We start from the raw sequence: 22,052 nt of genomic DNA on the forward strand, positions 1-22,052 counted from the left end.
ACATCGCAGGTGCAGGACGGGGTCTTTCCTAAGCTCCTGCACCTGCGGTGCTCCATGGCTGAGCCAGGGAAGTCTACACAGCTTTGGGCAGCCAGAGGGGCTCCAGCTTTGCACCCTGATCCAGCAGTTGCTGTGAAGTGGGGAGGCCTGAGGCCAAGTGATACTGGCAGCTCATCCACAGCTCTATCCCAGGCAAACTCTGGCTTTAGTTTCCACTTTGGAGCTGATTTCCATCAGGCTGATGCAGGATATGAGGAGAGCCTGTTTTTGTCCTGCCTGGAGCGGCACAACCTGAGGGGTACAGAGCACGCTTTGCACTCATCCTGGTGCTCTTCCAGGTGCAGATTGCTTCCCTCACCCCTTGACAGACCACCTATCTGTCATCCAGAGTCCCTCTATTTTCTGCCTGACTGCTGATGTCATTAGCCTTTTCTTCCTTACACGCAGGAATGAAAATATGATGATGCTTGTGAAGTGATAAAAGAACTATTAACTGTAAAACTATCTGATCTGCTAAGGACTACCTGTAACTGAGCCAGAGAAGGGGAACCTGCACACGCAGCTCATGAAAGTCTGAAAGCTTTGTTATGAAAATGCTTAAGTCCAAATTTGCTGACTGATTAATAACCCTATTATTATCTAATGCTCTGCTGGAAAGGAATAAATGGTTTTCTCACAGCCTTCTCCTCCCCCTGCTTGATGTGGGAACAAAAAGTTAAGCTAACAAAACTTATTCTGTATTTCTTCCCTGTGCTCTACCACAGCTACAGTATGGTCTAGATTGTATACCACAGCCTTAACTCTGCCTCCCTGGAGATAGCAGCCTTCCACTTTCAGACTATTTTCCAGAAGAGCACTTCCATTACAGCGTCTGCTCCTCTCACTACTAGTCATGTGTGTTCAGTGTAGTAACTTGGTGAAACAGATGCTGGAAGGCTGGGGGTACAGAGAAGGATCCCCGTGACCAACAGTCACTCATGACTTTGGTCCCAATGAGATTGGAGTGATGGTGGTGACATTAAGATTATTTTAAAGTTTCTTTAATGATTTGATGTACTCAGCACTACAGACTGAAAATAGATCCTTCTTCATTCTAAATATTACCTCCTAACAGTTACTGACAGTATTAGACACAGTCAAACCCAGTCCACCTACCTGCCAATTTTTGCCAGAATATACAAGTTAATTTAAAGTTATCACTAGACAGAGAACAAACAGAAACTCTACTGATTTTTTAAACAATGTAACTACAAATGTATTATAGAAAATATAATCAAAACTTTGGCAGATGATAAAAACTTATAGCGCGAAACATACTATGCTACATGTTGACCCAGGTAGAATACAGGAGTCATTTCTGACCTGTATGAAGCTAGTGTCATGATGGGACCATAATGAATGAGCTGCTAGCTCCAAGTGATGTGCCAGCTCAGATCACTGTCTCCTGGCATGTGGGGAAATCTAGGAGCTCACAACTGCTCAGAAAGTGTGGTTCTCCCTTCCAGAACAAGTCACAGGGAGAAAAAAGGAGTTTCATTTATTTTTATAGAATAACCCAATTCCTCAGGGTTCAACTCCTCTTACAAAGGGAGCTGAATGATCACTGCAGTGAAGATGACCTACTTCCAGTTTTGCCTTAGGTAACTAGAAACCATTATCTCGGTAATGGCAGTATTCCCTGAACTTCCTTATCCTCAGACAGCATGCTCACAGCTTCTGAGGCAACCAGGGGCTTTTAAACAGCACTATGGCATGCATCTTGTAATATAAGACATTGAAACATGATCAGAAACCTCCTTTTCGCATCATGGGCGGGCTTCACTTCGCCTGCCTGTAATTGTCCCACAGCTTGGTGGTCCATCTCAGTCATCTGAGCTGCCTCAGCAGTCAGCAGAGCAAGGTGTGTGGGGTGAATCACTGTCTCCAGGAGACATCATCTCCCTCTGCCTATTATCCAGAGTGCCCTGGGGGGAAGCCTGGGCTCGGTGTCTCCTCGCACAAGTCAAGTTAAGCAAGACGAACAGCACTGTCAGTATCAATACCTTACAAGTATGCAGCATCAGGGATTTTATACTCTTTTGTTTTAAAAGCCTGGCTTTACTCTTGTGACGAAAAGGGAAAATCTCTATTCTGAATCAGCGTGGTACGTGCCATTCGTCATCACCCTCGGCAGTTTGCTGCTCCTTGGACTACTAGGGTATCTGGTGTTGCTGCTGGCAAAATGTGTCCACGCTCACTGCCTTCCAGCGTGCAAAGCAGACAGCGCTCCACTGTGAGTCCTCCCAAATGTCATACTGGGGAAGTACCTAGAAATACCTGTTAATGACAAAGATAACTCAGGCTTTTGAGAGGTAATGAAGTCTAGGCTCTGAATATTTTATAGTGGTATGTCCTTTGCTGAAATAAATGCTATTACTGGCTACAATGATATTTGGTGTTAAAGATATGAAATCAAGGAAAAATGTCCATGGATTCCCCCCCCCTTTTTTTTACTAATTATAAAGTTTAAGTCTAAATATAAAGTTTAAGTTTACCCAAATGCAATAGCTGAAGGCACCTGTGGAATTAATTATTACCTGTAAAGACAGCTAAGCCTGGGAAGCCCAGCCAGAGTCAGCACTGGCTGTGCTGAGCACAAATACAAATGTAAGCGGGTGCCCGCTCCAAGGGAACTTCCCATCTCAGTAGTTATCATATGCATACTTCTTCCTTTTAGCTAAGGATCTCAGAGTCCTTTTCAAACACTGGTGCTAATCCCCAGTTTTTTATTCCGATCAAAATTCTGCAGATTTCTTGGAATTTTGCCCAAGCCCATTGTAGGGCTCTGGCTCAGAAAGCTTCATGGCAGCTCTAGTTACTCTTGCTTGGCAAAGGCCAAGGAAGCACCTCAGAACAGCTCTGCTTCCTTCTGGGAAGCTGTAGAGATGCCCAAGGACTGCTTTTTCATGGGGCTTGAGTCAGAGTACCTACAATTGACATTTTCCTTCACAAAACAAAGGTGAGCAGAACTTTAAGTGAAGCTATTCTTAGCTTAAAAAAAGTATTCTGTAAGTATGCTCGGAATTGGGACTGAAATTCATCAAGTATGGTACATTTTAAAGAAAAGAGGTAATATATGACTGTGATTATAATTCAAATGGTGTGTGGAAGAAATTTAGCAATTTGTGATAAAAATGAAAAATGAATCTAGTACCATATAACCTGGCTATCGTTATTATTTATTAATGGGGCAACTGATTCATTGGCATTTAGGTTTTCCCATTAAAAAGCAATTTTTATATTTTCAGATACATTTTAAATCTTTCAAATGTTTTAAAAGGCATTATCTTAGCACAGGAGATCCAATAAATTGACCTTCCTCTAAGGATGGAACTAGATGAGAATAATACTTGAAAATACAATTTTCCAGATTATATAAATCCATCATGCTATCACCAGCAAGACTTTTTTTAATATTATCACTTTTTGGAGAAGTATTAGAACAATACTCAGAGTTGTTTTGCTGTTTGGGAGCAACATTAAACATTGCAGGCAATCAGTGAAAACAAAAACATAAATCAAACAAATCAAGCAAATCCCCAAACTCAGGGACACAGATCCTTCCTGCCAAGAGAAGAAAACAAAGCATGATATTCTTATCTAGGCAAAAATCTGACGTTTGTTAACTACACTCTTAATCTTCTTCTTCTTTTTTTTTTTTTTTTTTTTTTTTTGTTGTTGTTGTTACAGGATAGATATTCCAGGTGTGTATCTCTTTTCTGAATTTTAATACTTCTCAATAACATCTTGTTTACTAATCAGAGTAAAATTTGTAAATCCATTCCCAGTTAAATAAATCTGGCTTAGTACAAGAATGCTCCGACTAAGTATCCTGGCTGACTATAGGAGGCCAGCCTCACTGATTTCATGGTCCTTTTGGTCTTCAAATCTATTCAACTATTAGGTAAAAAACAAATTCAGAGTAGCCTGAAATTCTGGCATGGATATATTTTCACACATATGCTACTTGTTAAAAAAGTAATTCCATTTCTCAACAGCTGCCTTCAAGATCCCTCTCCTCTCTAATTCCTTGTTCTCCGATCCCCTTCATTTTCTCCCTTGAGCCCATTACTTTATATACCTGAGGATTTATTTTCTAGTATCAGTGTTTTTAAAGGGGGTTATACACTTAGCAAGGGTATGTTACATGTACAAAAATACAGTGTTTCTGAAGCAGCCTTGTTTCGTTTAGTCCCATAGGCTTTCATCGAGCAAGCATGGCTTATAGCTTCTCTTTAAGAGCCTGCTTTTGTAATTCCCTCTACTCAGTATCTCCCAGCTTGAAAAAACACCACTAGCAAAACCCAGCAAAATTGGCTGTTTTCTTGATTGCCCAGTTTGAGACATCTCAGTGTTGGCTGGTTTTCAAAAAGGAGATGCCTGGTGCTTTCTGAAAAACTGGTTCCCAAATTTTGGGTGGAAAAGGACAGACAGAACAGGTTTCCCGTGAATTTAGAGGTTAGGCCCATCTGCCACATGTCAGAGGTCTGCTTACCCAGGTGTGAAGCACACTGGTGGACAGACATACTGTTCTCCAAAGAAAGGACATTAAGCAAATTGGCAAGGAGCAAGTGAGAAGAAATCATAGCAGCTAGCTGGGTATCATCCATAAATCCATGCTGTCGAGATGTCCGTGGCACTGCTGCTGCATTTGTTTGCATGTGGGATGAGTTAATTGTGTGGTAAATTCACACATAACCAAACTGTTCTTCAATCTGAATTTTAGTTGACTAGATTTGCAGCACTTCCCTGTTTTGTCTCCAAATGAATGTTTGAGTGCACACTCTTTGCAAGTACAAACATTCACGGGAGAAGAAAAAATCTACATTTCTAGTTCAAATATCCTCTAAGGTGCAATCTGCTTCCTGGTAGACAGCCAGTCCGAGGTCCATGCAGCACAGGAGTCCTCGAAATACAGCTCGAACGTGAGTTACGCAATGCACAGACCTGTGCTGGCTGCCTGGTGCCGGGGACGGGGAGGAATTTCACCCCTGAAGCAAACTTCAGTTGTAACATTTTGGAATGAGTGGCAGGCAAAAGAAAAATTATTCACTGAACAAATGTGTGAATAAGTTTCCATAAAGACCACACTTGAATTTCTGTATCTGTTCATGTTATTTAGAAAGGAAAATTTGTCAAAGAAACTATTGTTATTTATTCATTACTGAAGGACTAAGACTTTTCAAGGCTAAACTTTTCACTAGTGATTGGCAACTGTGCATTCTTAATCCAAAATATTAGGAAAGAATCTGGTTTTCAAAGACTAATAGGGATCATTCTTTGAAAAGAAATAAGGCTCATCTGAGATGTCTCAGAAGTCGAGTACAAAACATCTCTATCTGCTTGGGGAAATCATGGCCTTAGTATCTACAGTCACTGTCAGAAAAATCTTTTTCTTTACAATATGCACTTTCTTTCCCATAGAAAAGAAGAAACCTAAGAAAGAAGTGCTATTGGTAAGTACTGCCAGCCTCAAAAAAAAAAAAAAAAAAAAAAAAAAAAAAAAAAGTTTGTCCACCCTGTCACACAATATGACTATAGAATCTTTTATATGAAAGATGTCTATTTTCCAAAGAAAATATCAAAATAACAAGAGAAGAAAGGACTGTCAAAATGCATCTCCTGCTCAGATGGCCTTTCTGGAAGCAACACCAGGGGAGTGCTGCTCACATACATTTTGGCCCCCTTTCTTCCAAGAGCCAAATTATCCATCTTCTCTGGTACCCCGTATGTGGGAGGCCAGACAGGCCGTGCCTGGGGCAGTGAGAAAGGAGACTCACTGCAGCTGAAGAGGGAGGAGGACAACATGCCCCAGCTTCACTAAAACCAGAGTTGTCTCCTACTCAGGAGCTACTCCTGAGCTGTGGGAGTGTAAGCAGTAAGTGTAGCCAAGTGAACCCAAGCTGCAAAAAGTTTGGATCTGATAGGCTGTTTGCAGCAAAATGCTGAATTTACTTCCTCTGTAATAGGTGTTTGCTCGCAGACACAGAGCATCTCAGGGCTCCTCTTCTTAAAGGCATAAAGGCTGCAAAGCGCTGTCAAATTGAACTCCCTCTCCCCAGGTTCTTTAGCACGGGGATTACCAGACCTCTTCAGAGTGGAGATAACCCTCCTGTGATCACACATGTGGAGGCATTTAGTATGTCAGACCTTATTACTTCACCTTTGAACACCCAGTAGCAACACCCTATACCACAAATGGCTTTTGTTGCCAGTTCTGATTAAACTCAGCCTGCAAGAATGTGATATACAGGCCATACAAATCTGCCTCCATCCATGTAGGTCAGCATTTCCAAGTCATTGCTCCTTCTTGCTTAACTAATTCACAGGATTCATTTCACATTTTGTCTCCCTTCACAGAAAATGACAAAGCTAAACACTGTCTTTGATGGAGAAGCCAGAGACCCAGGTAATAAAAAGTAATTAACAGTGGGCATGAATATTTGGCCTGAAACAAACTAGGTTCATTGACTTAAATATGGTTTGACAGTTGCTTTCATATTTCAGGATTGCTGTTTCCAAGGAGAGTGGGAGCTATATTTCATAGTTAGTGAAAATCAAGACAGTGCCCTAGTAACGGTTTTAATGGTAAAATATATTTATGTCCCTTGAAAGCATGCATCCAACAGCTAGGTTATGCACTGCTCCTCTGGCAAACTGGCTGTATGGATCTGGTACTGGGAGGTGGGAGAGGAGGGTGTGAGGGAAGGAGGAATTTGCTCCACGCCTCCTGCTCTTGTGCTGTCATGCTACATGGTTTTACCCTTCCCCCATCTGGGAAATAGCCAGCAGATTAATGTAGCCACCAATGTACTGACTCCATCTCCGAAAGCTCTCCGTGGAAGCCCAGTGGGTGGTGAGTTACTTGCTCCTGCACATTCCTCCTCTCTTGTAGCAATGCTGCATCACTTGCATTCATCTGAGGCTCAGATATCGCTTGCTAGGGAGGACAGGGAAGACCACTTGCTTTTGGATGCACTTATGGTGGCATCGGCTACCAAGTGTGTCACCTCAGACAGCAGGAACCCTCCAGTTATGCTATCACTGAGTTGTGCTTAACCAACTGGGCAGTTCAGAAGGGCGAAATTAGGGAAAAAGCTGGAAACAGCAGGATAGCCCAGAAGGTTTAGTGCTGATCCCCTTTCCCATATGGTGGCCACCATCCTCCGCACCAGGGTTCATTGAAGAGAAATGTTTTTTGTCAGGGTGGATGCCTCTCATCTCAGCCCCCTGAGCAGGGCCCCCATGGCAATGCCTGTACTGCAGGGCTTGCTCTAGCCACGTGGCCTGGCATTAGGAGGCACAGCTCTACATCTAGCAGCTAAGGGCCATCAGCATAGAGGGGCCAGCAAAATGAGACACTATCAGTTAAAACAGCTCCTCAACAAATAGTTATGAAGACAGGTCTGAAACATTGGATCTAAAAATTATCCAGAGAAAGATAGGCTTATTTCAAGGCTTGGACTCATCTGGCCAAATTTCTGCCCAACTACCTGTACCCTGTTTCTTATTAGCTGGCCCTAGGCTCTTGAGGATCTTGAGCTAATAGGAAACATGAGGCACATGGACTTTGGCAGAATTTAAGCAAATAAATAGGACCTACTGGTGCAATTAAGCCTATCCATTTTCATGCCATTTTGGTCCAAGCCTAAGTCCACATGCTATTTATAAAGAGAATCTGAAGGAACGGGCTCCAAAGTCCATGTTTTTTTCCCATAGATAATGGTATTTTAAAAATACTAGACATGGACATTCCCTGGGCCACTTCAAGAGCTGCTTCCCTGTGTTTTGGCAGCACAGTGGATGGTTTCTTTACTTAGCAGAGCTTACCACACCAGACTTACAGATATTTGGGCCCATGCAAACTGCACCACAGTGTAAGGGCATTTGTGTCAAACACAAGCATTAAGTTATAATACAGCATTGTGGTGTCAGCAGAGAAAGGTGTGCTCCCCTCTTTCCTCCTCTTCCCTCTACGGCTCACAGAATCACAGAATGGGTAAGGTTGGAAGGGACCTCTGGAGATCATCTAGTCCAACCTCCCTGCTCAGCAGGGTCACCTAGAGCATGTTAGGGTTGCATCCAGGCAGGCCTTGAAGATCTCCAGAGAAGGAGACTCCACAACCTCTCTGGGCAACCTGTCCCAGTGCTCCGTCACTCTCATAGGGAAGAAATTCCCCCTCACGGTCAGGCAGAGCTTCCTGAGCTTCAATTTCTGCCCATTGCCTCTTGTCCTGTCACACGGGACAACTGAAAAAGAGTTTGTCCCCGTCCCCCTGACACCCTCCCTTCAGGTACTTGTACACATTGATAAGATCCCCCCTCAGGCTTCTCTTCCCCAAGCTGAAGAGGCCCAAACCTAGAGAGGATCAAGTGTTTGTGGTTTCGAGGTGAGGTTTAATAACTCCCAGGATATTATCTATTGAACATGATTAGGAGGGCTGCTCAGGAACTGCTCCCTGATCTGGGCTGCTTTAACATGCCTGCCTTTTAAGTAGTCATGAAAATAATACGCCACGAGATCTAGTTTCATCTTTAATTGCTTTAGTTTTAATTAAAAAGAGGAACGGCTGCAAGAGCTGGGCCTGTTTAGCCTGGAGAAGATGAGACAGAGGGGATCTCATCAATGTCTACAAATACTTTAAGCAGGGATGTCAAGAGGATGAGGCTGGAGTCTTTTTGGTGATGCTCAGGGATAGGACACGAGGCAACAGGCACAAACTGAAGCACAGGAAGTTCCTCCTGAATGTGAGGGGGAATTTCTTCCCTGTGAGAGTGACGGAGCACTGGCACAGGTTGCCCAGAGAGGTTGTGGAGTCTCCTTCTCTGGAGGTATTCAAACCCCACCTAGATGCAATCCTCTCTAACATGCTCTAGGTGACCCTGCTTGAGCAGAGAGGTTGGACTAGATGATCTCCAGAGGTCCCTTCCAACCTCAACCATTCTGTGATTCTGTGAAATAGTGCTACTGCATCAGAAAAGATTAATTTTTATGCAAATGATAACATGTAGTAACATGTAGCCTCTGTTTCTTTTCAGGCCTTAATGGTCTTTTGTCTGTCTAATATTAATAATGTTTAATTAGAAGAACTGCCACTAGAGCTTCTGATTCTCCATCTGTTTAGGAAAAGGCAGTAATTCAGATTATGCGGCAATCACACTGGATGCCTGGCAATTTTTCTTCCTATCTATCTCTAAGTAGTAAATGAACTGAAGGAAAAGATACTTGTTTTCAGTGTAGAGGTAGAAATTACTTGCAAAATCTGAAGAGGGACAGAAATATTTATAATAAGAAAGGGTAACAATGTATTCTAAACAACTGAAACTTAAGAGTATTTATATATATGAGGGAAGCATGCACTTGTGTAAATAGAAAATACATGTTATTTCACTGTATTAATGACTTGTCTTTTGAGACAATGTACACAGCAAGCCTCGAGAAAAGCACTCAGTGCAAATTGTAAACTGATGTGTACACCTAAAATCTGTGAGGGGTTCCAGACTGCAGAGCCCTGGGTCACTGTGGACAACCTAACATGGTCCACAGGATGTCTGTAGCATATGGTGCTGCTAGCAGGTGTTGCTCTGCTAAGTAGGTAACACTACTTGAAAAAATAGGTGCACACATATGCAATGGCCTTTCCTAGCACAACCAAAGAAAAGGAAGAGAGCTAGTCATAACAACTAAGGATTACGTATGAGTTTGTCATAGTGATCAGGTAAACCAATGCTAGCCTTAATTTGGATACAGGTGTAGGATGAAGTCCTATTTTAAATATTCATTTTCTTCAAACTGTAAAGCCTATTTTGTATTGATGAATGGTGTTTCTCCTGAGAGACTGCTAGAGCTCCCAGGTTCCTCACGCTCAGTGGAGGAACTGAGGCTCTCTCTCTCAGGGCTACCTTCCCAAACTGATCTGATTTTCCAGATGCCTTTCATTTCCAGTTTCATCCCCATACTGAAGAGAACTGTCATGTCTTAATCTACTGAAGCTGGAATGATTTTAATTGCTTGTGTTTTCTCCCTTGCAAGTCACAGGCAAAATGTATGAATTCAATACGCGGTCGGGGGCACGGAGATGGAAAGAGACCAAGGAGCCCCTTCAGCTGGCTCCAAGTGTGCAGGTAATTTCAAGTGCCACAGAAAATGGTGGTGAAAGGAAAGATAAGGCAGAGACTCCAAGCAAGAAAGAAGCTACAGAGAAGAGGAAAGAGCCAGCAGCAGAGAGAAAAACGCCCGCCAAGCCCTCAGAAGGGCAAACAAACACACCAGGGCAGAAATTAAAGAAGTAGAAAAAGGAGTCTGTGAACAAGGGATTATCCTCACCAAACTGCCACGACAAACTACTAATCTGCTCTCCTAGAATTAATTACCATTAAGCCACCCTTAAAGATAGGACATGAAGCTCTGAGGAGCCTCCCAAGCAGGCAGTAGCTCCAGCTCTAAAGAGCCGAAGAATCGACAGATGCTGTTTCCTCTCTATATATATATCTTAGCTGCAAAACATTAGGTGGCCACTGCTGTGTAAGGTGGACTCTGAGGCAGAAACAAGCTGGACTTAACCCTTGCTATGTGCAAATAAGACTGAAAGAGAAGGGAAGGCATTACGGTAGTCGGTGCAGTGATCTAGGAATAGGATCCAGAATAAATGCAGTCCACCAGCTTCTCTGAGCACAAAAACAGTTTCTGGATAGTGTGGAGGAGTCAGTAGCTCCTTGAAAAGTGGAGGAAGCTAAAGGGGGAAATGAGAAAATAAAACCACAGTCACAGAGAAAAGTATTAACTGCCCACTCCCCCTGAGGTACAGCAGCTGGCAATTTGTTTTTGGAAGACCTCTCTGGTCCCAGGCTGCCTTTGGCCCATGCTGAGGTGGCACGGCCGCATCCTCTGGCTGTGTTTGGAGAGGTGAAAGGGCTGGACAGCATCTACATGGACACAAATTCCCACCAGCCAATTGGAGCCAGGAACAAGGCTGCTCGGGGAAATTAAAAACAAATGTGAGGTCAAGCTGCTTCTCTTTTTCTTCCCTACTGAGTTAGTTGCTAAATAGCAGAAAGGGTGAAAGGCACACTGGAACTGAAAAGTAGAATTCTTTTCTTTTCATTCACCATTTTATTTCAGCCCTTCTTCCCCATCCCTTCTTGCTGTAGAAGGGAACATGGCTTGAAAGCAATTTTGGATTGGAGAAAACTCACAGCTTGTAATGAGATCTCAGGCTGTCACGTTAATGTTTTCAGCTTATTTATCTTTTGTAACACTAGCAGCATTCAGTATCTTTACCTTTGCCATTTCCTCTGGAGTATTAGAGCTTTGCAGAATCAAGTGGAACACACTCAAAAGAATAATTACAGTAAATATATGTGGTGAAATAATTTTTTTCCAAGTATGAGCCTGTATAATGTAAGTGCTGTCTGAGAATCTGATATAAAACAAGCAAAACCTACAAGATATCAGAAAATTATTTTACTCTGAAGAAAATTAATTATAAATGATGACTTAATACTCAAAGATGTTCTAGTTTCTTTCTTCTCTTTCCTGATTACAAAAATTTTTGGTAGCAAGGGACACATTTCAGCTGGGTGGCAAAAGAAAACATTTGCTTTAAGTTCAGCAGGCCCAGTAAATCATGATTTTATCTAATCCATCAGACATATCATTTTTTGTCATTTCATGGGGATCTGGATGGAGAGGCCCAGGGTAATTTCACTGAGGATCCTGCGCTTTACTAAGCCATGCTCCGTGGTGCTGTGGCTCTTCTGCACACTTCAAAGGAGTGGTTTGGCTCAGGAACAGCTTTCCTTACAAGCACCAAACGTCTTCAGTCAAATGACATTTCATTGAGCAATCAGAAACCCAGCCCGTCACGAACAACACAATGATAAAGATAGGAGAGAGTGATTTATATTCTCTGAACTTGTTATCAGTTTACTGTACCTGCAGTGGTTGTTATAGTGTTGTTTGACCCTTCAGCACCAACAGGGCTAGTCACATATTCAGAACGCCAACTCACCATTGTTTGCATTGGTTTTCTGTAAATAAAATATATCCAATTTCTATGTAGGTGGCTTTGCAGTGACATAAAGAAGTTCTGTGGTAACTGATAGTACTGTTGTAACTAATCTTTCTATTATTGTGACACAAAGACACCCACAGGCATGCCTGGCACCTACAAACTTTAAATCTTCGTCCCTTGAAGAAGTTACTTGTATTGTTTACATGACAGGAAGACAGCACAGCCTTTTAAATTTATTATGCTGAGCATTTCTCTAGTGCTGAATGCTCCACTTCCTGAATTCCTTTCATTCTACTTTTGTGATTAAGGGATAATTATCCCCCCTTTTTTTAAACAGACAGCAAAGGGAGGTAGAAATAGGCTGTAGCTTCAGGTAGAAAACCTGAAAAGAGAAGGATGAAAATGCATCTCCCTTTACTACTGTTCCTACTGCTAACCTACACAAACTTCCTTCCTTCCTTCCTTCTCAGGAAAAATAAAAAAAGCATTACATGGTATCACACCATGCCCTGGACATTCATGTAAGCAAACTGCTTTCAATGCTAATAGTGCTGGTGTCTTAGTCTCCCACAGCTGGACAACAGCTGGATGAAAAGCAGCTACCCTAGTAGTGGTGTTGGCAGTACTTGTAAACAACTGACCTTTCTGCATGGGGACACCGCTGACCCAAGAGTTGCCAGGTCCAAGAGCTATTGCACTCAGCCTTTACAGGGGCAGGCTGGGATAAAACGAGCCATGTCCTTGTGTGTTCCATGAAACTTACTGTGTTTGAAACAAGGAAGCTGACTCCAAAGCAGATCCACCTGCTTCCTCATTCACACTGTTGGTTCAACATGCATATGCTGATCTCTGGCTCCAACTAACTCTTCATTCTGGTCTTTACTTCATGAGCTTTTTGTGGTAATGCACAAAACTGGTTTAAAACATTCCTTGCTCAGAAGCCACAATGTCAAGGAACAACAAGGCTTTGTCTGAGTGTCAGTTTTATGTAAAAGGAGCAGAATTTGCCCATCAGCTGCCCCTAGCCCTGTTGTCTTTCCTTCTCGTGAAGGAATTCAGAATGACTATGGGTCATATCAAGCCAAAGAAAGAAATAAATTTCTTAGGTCTGTCTTTGGTAGAGTAAAAACTAAGGAGATAGAACTGACTGACCTCCTTAATAGTAAGGAATGTAAAAGTGCTGATACTGTATTTGTTCATGGTTTCTATGAAACACATCTAGCCACACTCATTTGCTCTAAGATCACATTTGAATTTCAAAATGTCATTTACTTGCATAACACAAAAACACAATATTCAGGAAACACAACACAACCAAAAAATCCCCTTCCCACATTAACCACCACCTTTACCTTATATAATCAAAACCAGAGTTATTTTTATGCTGGTTATTCTGAACTGCCTATTAAATCAAAATATGTAGATCTTTTTGCCAAAAAGCCAGACTTTTTGGCATTTGATATTCAGTAAAATCTTTCAAAGAGCAGGAGCACATGCTGAGTTGTTCATACCTGTTCTGTTTCTTGTCCTATCACTGACATTATCATGGTAGTTAAATCACTGAAGGGTGGATCTGGCAAGGAGGCTACATCTGGTAAGGGCTCTGGCACCTGGGCATTAGGAGTTGCAACACTTACCAGGAGGGTTCCTGGAGCAAAAGCCTGTACTGGGGGCCTGCTCAATGAAAAAACATTTTAACAGTAAGCAACCACAGCTGCATTTTGCACGTGTCCCAGGCCTGCCTGTGTTTGTCAGTTGTCTCAGATCCCCAACCAAATTAGGCCCTTTGTAAGGCTCCAGCTGAAAGAGGCTAACATCTGGGACTTTATCCAACTGCAGCATGGGCCTGGCACCTGCTGGGCTTTACCTGCACATGCCTGTATCTGAGCTAGTCACTGTAAGTTCCCTGTGTAGTCAGTGGAGAGAAAAAGGCTCTTTCAGGGTGACTTATCTCATTGCAAAGCAGACATCTGTTTAGAAGAGGTCAAATGAACTGTGCCCTAAAGCAGCTCCTTCTGGCTGACCAGATCAGATATCAATGCCTGTGCACTGGACACGTAAAGTTAGATCAGCAGAATCTCAACCCAGGCTGCTCAGATGAGGACAGAGCTGTACTCCTGCACCAGCTGCCTGAAGAAATTTAAAATCAGCAGGCAGCTGAGTATGGTAACAAGCCCAGCTCAGCTGCAACTTGTTCAGATCACAGTAAGGCTGTCAGGGACCTATGCTCTGCTGGCCCTCTGAGATCCACAGGTTGCCTTCCAGGAACTACCTTTGTGGTCATTCTGCTTCTGGAAAGATGTTATGAAACATGCTTCAGAGCAGCCAGGTAGGAGAATATGGGCCTGGCTGGGAAATCAAAGTAGACAAATACGAGCTTCAGTGAGTTTTTGCAGCAAGCTCCAGATTGCTGAGTGAAAGATGCAGTTGAAGACAAAATAGATCTTATTGTCAATATTATTCAAGGATGCCACTGCTCTGTAGTTCTCTGATGCCAAAATCCAGCTGCTGCAGGTTAACAGACCCACTGGGAACTGAATTTGAGTTAAGGTCCTCAGTTAACTTTCCGGGCATGAAGAACACAGATAATGAGTGATACTGGGAAAGCAAGGCTCAGTTCAGGTACAGTCTTGCCTGATTTTCAGTTCCTTCCAATAGATACAAGCTGAGGACACTCAGATAGTTGTTACATGCACTGTGCCATCATTGTTAGCTCTCCAGCCTCCAGACTGGGTGGGTCTGGGACAACCTGGATAAAGCAAAACCATAGACACAGCTGCTGTTTCTATGCTGCCACTGGCCCCAGGAACGGTCCTGCTGTGTTTGTGCTGGACTTGCATGGATGAGCCCGGCAGGGCCCAGCACAGCCTGCTCTTGGCAGTGCTGCACACTTGCTGCCCTCCTTACCAGTATGGAGGCAACCCTGTCTAACATGCTCTAGGTGACCCTGCTGAGCAGGGAGGTTGGACTAGATGATCTCCAGAGGTCCCTTCCAACCTTACTGATTCTGTGATGGTAAAGGCCAGGGAGGTTTTGTAGGCTCATGCCCTACAACATGTGTGGCACAGCTGGCAGGCCTGAGAGCTGCCAAGGTCCGCACACTTCACAGGCCTTGGACACAGCATCCTTCAAGGGCCAGGAAGGCTGCTGGGACAACATTTGCATGTTCTAGCCACAGCATCCTTGCAGAAAGAAGAAATATTAGCATCACCTTTCCTGGCCTGATCCCTGCTAGCTCTATCCATCTCTCCCATTCTGTAATTACTAAAACCGATTGTGAAGAAGGGACTTCTGCCCATATGGTCAGTGACTAGCAGGTTCAAGTCCTTCACCAGCCTCTCTGGGCACTGCTGACAGATAAATATAGGATGATGGAAAAGAGACAGGCTAGCATAATCAACTGCTTTTCAGACAGAGAAACTTGGTCCCAGGGCTCCTCTGCAGAAGCATAATTGCAGTGTATTGAGATGTACCAGATTCAGCTTTACTCTTACTAGTATGCTTCACTATTAGCAGAGTTATGGCAGCCTGGGACTACCTCCCAGTGCTTCACCAGCGTTCAGCCTGAGTTTCATGCTGCCATAGCATCCCTGTGACTGGAACCTGGGCAGGTGCCTTACAGCAAGCTGAGGTTACAGCTGCACAGGGCTGCAGCCACATCTGGGAAAACACTTGCTGGAGACATGACTGTTTCACAGCTCACATCTCTCCCCTCACTGCCCTTTTCCCCCCCGTGACATTGGCCTCCCAAAATATGCTCTGCTCTTACAGATAAACAGTTCTGTAACTTCAAGGAACTGTTTTCCTCCACTGGCTTTTCATTCAGCAGCTGCATGAAGCCTTAGACATACCCTGACCAGCACTCAGCACCCTCAGGCCAACGGATTGGTAGCAACATCCCAATGGCAGGATTGGATTGGGTCCTCCAGCATCATCTTGCCACTCACTTCCCCATATATTTTGAAGCCTGTGTATCACAGTGAGGCTGCAAGAGACTGACAGCTCTGCACCAGCCCTAAGTGGAAAAGCTTGTTATATAAAAAGCTAGAGGAGGACAACTGTGGGGAGCATGAGCAGCCTCTAAGTGCTACAGTGGCATCACCCTGTAAGCTGCCACATCAATCTCCACCACCTTCGTGGCCACGAGAATGGAGATGGTGAGAGCCTGAAAGGGAATGACGTTCCTGCATATGGCTGCAGCGTCACAGTGCTTGGGACCTGTGGTGGCCACCTCAGCAGCAAACCCCTTGTCTTGGAGCTGCTTGAAACTGCAGACAGCACTGCAGCAGGCCAGGCCCCTGGGGAATCTGCAGGGCTGGGGATCAGCTGGGTGGGAATGGAAAGACCCCAGTGTCCCGAGGGCAGCAGGCCCTGGGGCCAGGGGAGACCTGTGCAGAGGCCGAGGAGACTATTAGGCCTCCCCGGGCAGCTCCTGCTGCCTCAGATTTTCATGGAACAACACTGACCCCCGGTGGTTTGACAGACTGATGAGGTAGGAAACTGGGCAAGAGATTTTTTTTCCATATGGAAAAAAATGTGTAGATGCAAAATTATATATAGAGCAGTTGCATGCAGCATGACACTTCCTCTGAAAGGCAGCCAGCCAAAAGAAAAGAGGACATTACTTGTACTGGGGCTTGGAAAAGAAGACAAAGAAAGTAAAAACAAGTAAATTTGAGAAAAATAGAATGAGAGCGCGATTTAGGAACCAAAACACTTAGACTTCTCTGTAAAGAGCTGATCCCATTACCTTTTTATTTTATTTTTTTGTGGGGCACACTGAGTCATTTCTGGAACAATAAAATGGTGTATTTCCTTTTGAGCTTTTACCTTCACCAGACTTCACTGAACTCCTTCCTTAACATTCATACAGGATGGATACTTCATCAATTGTTCCTTCATTTCTGTGCAGAGTAGGTCCAAGTATCAGGCTGGCAAGGCAGCTCCAAAGTTTCTCTCAAATATGGACAGCAGAGCAAGAAAATAGGAATGAGGAATCAGATCTGATCTACTTTCACTTTGAATTCCTTAAACAGTCCTCTCTGCAATATCCAACCTGATCACGTCTTCCCATTTCATGCAGGCAGTATAACCACACTGTTATCTACAGAGGAGCCTAGGCTTTCTCCATTGACCATCAGCAACCAGCACAAACTACATAATGCACTAATTAGGAACTGCCTTAAAGACTCAAAGACTCAGTCTGTGGCAGGAACACATATGAAATCAGACATACACCAAAAGTCCATAAAAACCAGCATTTCAGAAGCTCAGAAAAATGAAAGAGTTCAAAGAGATCAAAATGGATTCCAGTTTCTGCCAGTGATTTTCTGTTAGACATGCTGTTTTCTGTTCCTTACACCAACAGCAAGACTGGTTCTTACTTGTCATCAAAGATTAAAAGGCAAGGACTAAAACCTCAACATGCAGCATCACCTAGTCAGCTACTACACAGCTCTAGAAGCATCTGAAGACTTTTGAGAGCCTGATTTGCCAATCAGCCCCTCCTAAAAGTTCCCCAGATATCTAAATATCCATTTCCAAACCTGCCTAGAAAGATCAGAGTCCTGACAATGTTAAACAGCAATATGTCAGGCTGACAGTTCAGCCTCAGTGAGGGATTTCCCCAACTACTTTGCTGGAAGCCAGGAAGTATTTTTAGGTTATACCTATCTACTAGCTCTGGAGGGTAGAGAGAAAGCAAGCAGACTGCTGGTATCATTATCCTTGGTTATCTGCACTGGGTGGTTGGTCTCTGGGACAGCTGATAGCTAATCCGCTTTAGCATACCCTCCAAACTAACCACTGCATAAAACTAGAAAAGTTGAAGCTGGTACCTTGGTACCCTTTCACTCCTTCTCTCCATCACTGTCATGCTTGGCTTGAGGAAGCCAGCTCAGTAAATCAACAAGGAACTAAAGTGACAGAAGTTTTAGTCCAGTATTTCAGTATTGTTCTGACAGATAAGTCAAGACAAAGATGGATGCACCCAGGGATTTCCCTATGCACAGCCAGGGTGGAATCAACCCCATGCTGTTGCTTGCTCCAGAAAGATCCTGCCTCATCACTGAACTGCAAGATTTTTCTCAGAATTAGAAGAGTAAAACAAACTTACTCACCTAGCAAGATAAAGCAGCAGCCAGCCACAAGGTGTCTGCAGCAAGAATCTGGAGGTAATCATTTCTGCAGGCTCTCCTTGGGTGGAAGACTCTCTATCCTTTCTGCTTTGCCAGCTGTAGGTCATGATGTGTAGTTTCAGCTGAATGGTACCCCAGGGGCTTGATCTTTCACAGTCCTGCCTGTTCTGGGGGCACCAACACTGATGCACAGCAGGTGTAAACTCTCATTCCAGACTGAAGACCTATTGAACTTACTGTTCACAGCATCTAGAACAGGTTAATGGCCTCTGGAAAAAGAAACCAGAAACCAGCCCTGCTCTATTTTGAATAAGGTTGCAAGCTCTGAAGCGCTCATACTGACCACTCCAACAACATGAACAAAGAACTCAAGACAGCTGCAATGAATTTGATCCTTGATTAAAACCAATGTAAACACACAAACCTCAAACCTTGACTCACATTTGTGCTTCTCCTAAGAGATAAATGGAAATAATTTGGTAGAGGTTTATGATGGCAACTGCTTTTCCAGTAGATTTCTTGCTGGAGCTCTTTGCTTTGTCAATCTAGCCAGGAACTGTGCTGACATTTGATCAGTAAAATTCAAAATGAAATTATTTCATTGACTAAGCTTCCAGGGCTGAGGAAAAGATCAGAATATAGGCCCTTTAACTTTTTTGATTTGGCAGTGCATTTCTCAAACTTATGTCCTGATTTAGCTTCATTTTACAGATGCTCTTCATCAAACTCAGCACAAATCTCAAAGGCTCCTGAGCCTGCCAGTCCTCTCTCATTACTTTTAACGCATAGTTTCTGTGGAAACTAATGCTAAAAATAACCATGCTGATCTAGCCTGGCACATGCCAAATTCTTCTCTTATTGTAACCATTTGGCCTACTTGTGCTTATGAACTTCTGGAAACAGACACTACCAGTACCATGTCCATTTCTGCAGCCTCCGAGTCCTAGTCAGGAGTACTCTTAGCATCATGACTGGGCTTATTGCTTGAACTCTGTCTTGAAAATGCCCTGTACATCATAGTCACTTTTGGGAATATATGATAACTTTGCATTCAGCTCTGAATTTTCACAGTTTGAAGGACCTTCTCTTTGTTCTTCTGCTTTGCAGCCATTATTACATAGTGCTTTTCTCCTCTCCTCTGTTTTCTGTCAGGGATCTCTTTGTTGGCCAATTCAACTGACATGAAAATGAAACATTAAGTTTAATTGCAGGCTGTTTCTATGGTGTAAATATGACTTGTTCCAGAAATACTGCAGAGAGCTCTGTGCTGCTAAAGAGCTCAAAGACAATGCTGGTCCTTTTGGACTAGAGGGAAGGCAGCTTGAGGTACAACCTATGTGTGAGAATTGTACAGTTTTGATCTCAAGGCTTTACAGCCTGTTTTTTGCTGCGTTTAGGCTAGAACATTGCATGGCAGTAGACAAAGTGTTTTTTATTTAGCTAGCTGTTGTGCATCATTTACAGCTTGCCCACTCTTGTTTATTTGCTTGACAAAGAAGCTTTAAGTCCTCCCCTGTAGGTAGTGATCTCAACAGGCAATTAATTAATGCCACCCAAATCCAGCTAACTGATCCAGCTGAAGATCTGGTCCAGGTAGGAGAATCAGCACCTCCTCTACTCCCCACAAACATCTTCCAGGTTATAGGCACCTCTCCATGGAAGAAAGGATATGACATTTCAGCCCACAGGACAACGGGTGATACAGAATAAATGTTCTCTAGCTAGCCTAAAGGTTATGAACTGAAACTTGAGGATGAATTTCCTGTATCAGTGGCACTGTTCTGGGAAACAGCTAAAACATTTTGTGCTCATAGAGTCAATGTAAAAGCAGAACATCAACTGCTTTGATCTGAAAATTGTGTTCTAGAAGAAATTACTATGAAACCTGAGGCAATCTTGTGTTTTTTTAAAAAAGGAGTAAAAATGTAATAAGGAAATACAACTTTCACTTCATAAAAAGAAAAACTGCAGAAGTAGAAAACTGCAGAAGCACGTAATCCTGCAGAAGCAGGATTAACATGCATAGCACATGATTCACCCTAGAGCAAGGGAGAGCTCCAACAGAACTTGATCATATTAAATGTGAAGCTAAAATTAGATGCTTGCAAAAGCAAGCCAGGATGCAGAAATTAAAAATAGCTGTTGTATCTGAAGAAAGTGTGAGAGAATTAGATTGGAAGCCAGAGGAAGATGACTTGAGGGATGTATGAATGGGAAAAGAAAGAGGAGTTGGGAACAGAAGCATACACGAAACTAGAAGATTAGCACCCCAGGGGCAAGGACAGATGTGGCAGGTCAAACTACTGCTGCTGTTACAACACAAGAAATGGCCCCGGCGATTTCAGATAGATAGCGTGGGTCCTGGGCCACTGAAAGTGGCACGTTACAATGCACAATTGTGTTTTCTTTCAGAAATTACTTCAAACTTTGAATTAAGTTGAAATGAAATACATAAATTGATCAGAGCTTGTGCTACATCAGCTTTACTTGGATTGTGAATCTAAAGATCTAGAAGGTCAATCTACAGCCTCCTGAATGAGTGCATTATGTCAAATTGTCTAGCAGATAGGTAATTAAAAAAACACAGCTGGTAGCACTAACATTAATCCATGAACAGAGAGAAGAGTATTCTGTGAACAGAGAGTTGCTCATACATTGGAAGGATGTAATATCCAAGCATCAACCACCCATTCCTGGTGGAGCACAGCTAGCATGGCTCTCCTGGCAGCTATTACAATGAATCAGGTTGCTTGAACAGCAGATGAATTATGAGAACTACCTGCCCAAACACATGTCCACTATTCACAACAAATGCTGATATAGCAGAATGAAGTGGATCCCACTTGGAATCAGCTAGTAAAATAGTATGAAATATTACTGAGCATTATGCAAAGGAAAAAAAAAGAAAAGGGGAAAGTTCTTTTGTGGGCAAAGTAGGACCAGTGACTTAGAGAACTAAGGATATTGGTAGTAGAGGAGACTAGAAAGTGGCTGAGGTAGAGGAATAAGGGAAAGAGGTACAGAAAATAATAGCAATAGGTAGTAAATCAGAAGAGGATCACGCTCATAAAAGGGCATGGAGATTGTTAAAAGATTTAGAAGATATGACAAAATGGGATGGAAAGAAAACAAAAGATGTGCTGGTGTGATAGGACAGCTGACAGGAGCAGCATTAGCTGCAGTGCTGCTTCATCATTCATCACTCAGCTCCACCTCCTCTCTCTCATTTCCCTCCTCCCCCCACCGGTGAAAAATCAACAATACAAGGATCTGCTTTGGGCCCAGGATAGGTACCTGTGTACTAAATACATTGGGGTCCTAGGGAGTAACCCCAGTTCCAAGCACAAAGTAGAGAAAAGACAGGTACTCCTCTCCTGGGCACAAGAGCATCAATTGGGGAGTCTACAGATTTTCTTAAGAAAAGAATATAAGAAAAATCAGAGTTGGCACCAATTTCTCTGGGACCCAGAGAGCTTGGCCTGAAATGCAGAGTAAAGCATTTGATTGTACCCACAAGTGTGTATGACCTAGCTGTAACTAGTGCCTTCCTGAATCAAGATGAAAAACAAAATACCTAGGCAAGAGTGCTATTGAGTGCAGGCAAGTCCCTGTAAGTTGAATATCAGGTGAAAAAATATAAAGAAGCCTTCTAAAAACAGAAGTCAGAAATTTTCACTTCTTTTTCCCTGCTCTAAACATGGAGTGTCTGTAGGATGGCAGTGGAATTAGAGACACCCCTTGGATTCACTCAGCATGCCAGGAGAAAAGGGCATTCCACATTTGAATAGGATTTAAAATATAAGCCTGTTGCTACATTATTTGGATTTAGTTTTAATCTTGAGATACATCCATTTGCCAGTAT

The 22,052-nt window shown here is 43.1% G+C and overlaps 1 protein-coding gene across 1 annotated transcript in view; it reads left to right on the forward strand.

The window, feature by feature from the left end:
- The window catches only part of CDHR3 (cadherin related family member 3), a 37,389-nt gene extending 27,057 nt beyond the window's left edge, over positions 1–10,332 (forward strand). Inside the window, exons 15-19 of the mRNA XM_062598834.1 lie at positions 2,091–2,272; positions 3,730–3,743; positions 5,464–5,495; positions 6,400–6,448; positions 10,073–10,332. Of these exons, the coding sequence (XP_062454818.1) occupies positions 2,091–2,272; positions 3,730–3,743; positions 5,464–5,495; positions 6,400–6,448; positions 10,073–10,332 (537 nt within the window). The remainder of the gene's footprint in view (positions 1–2,090; positions 2,273–3,729; positions 3,744–5,463; positions 5,496–6,399; positions 6,449–10,072) is intronic.
- The last annotated feature ends 11,720 nt before the right edge of the window (positions 10,333–22,052 follow it).

Source organism: Rhea pennata, chromosome 1 (genome assembly GCF_028389875.1).
Source record: "Rhea pennata isolate bPtePen1 chromosome 1, bPtePen1.pri, whole genome shotgun sequence".
Taxonomy (NCBI): Eukaryota; Metazoa; Chordata; class Aves; order Rheiformes; family Rheidae; genus Rhea; species Rhea pennata.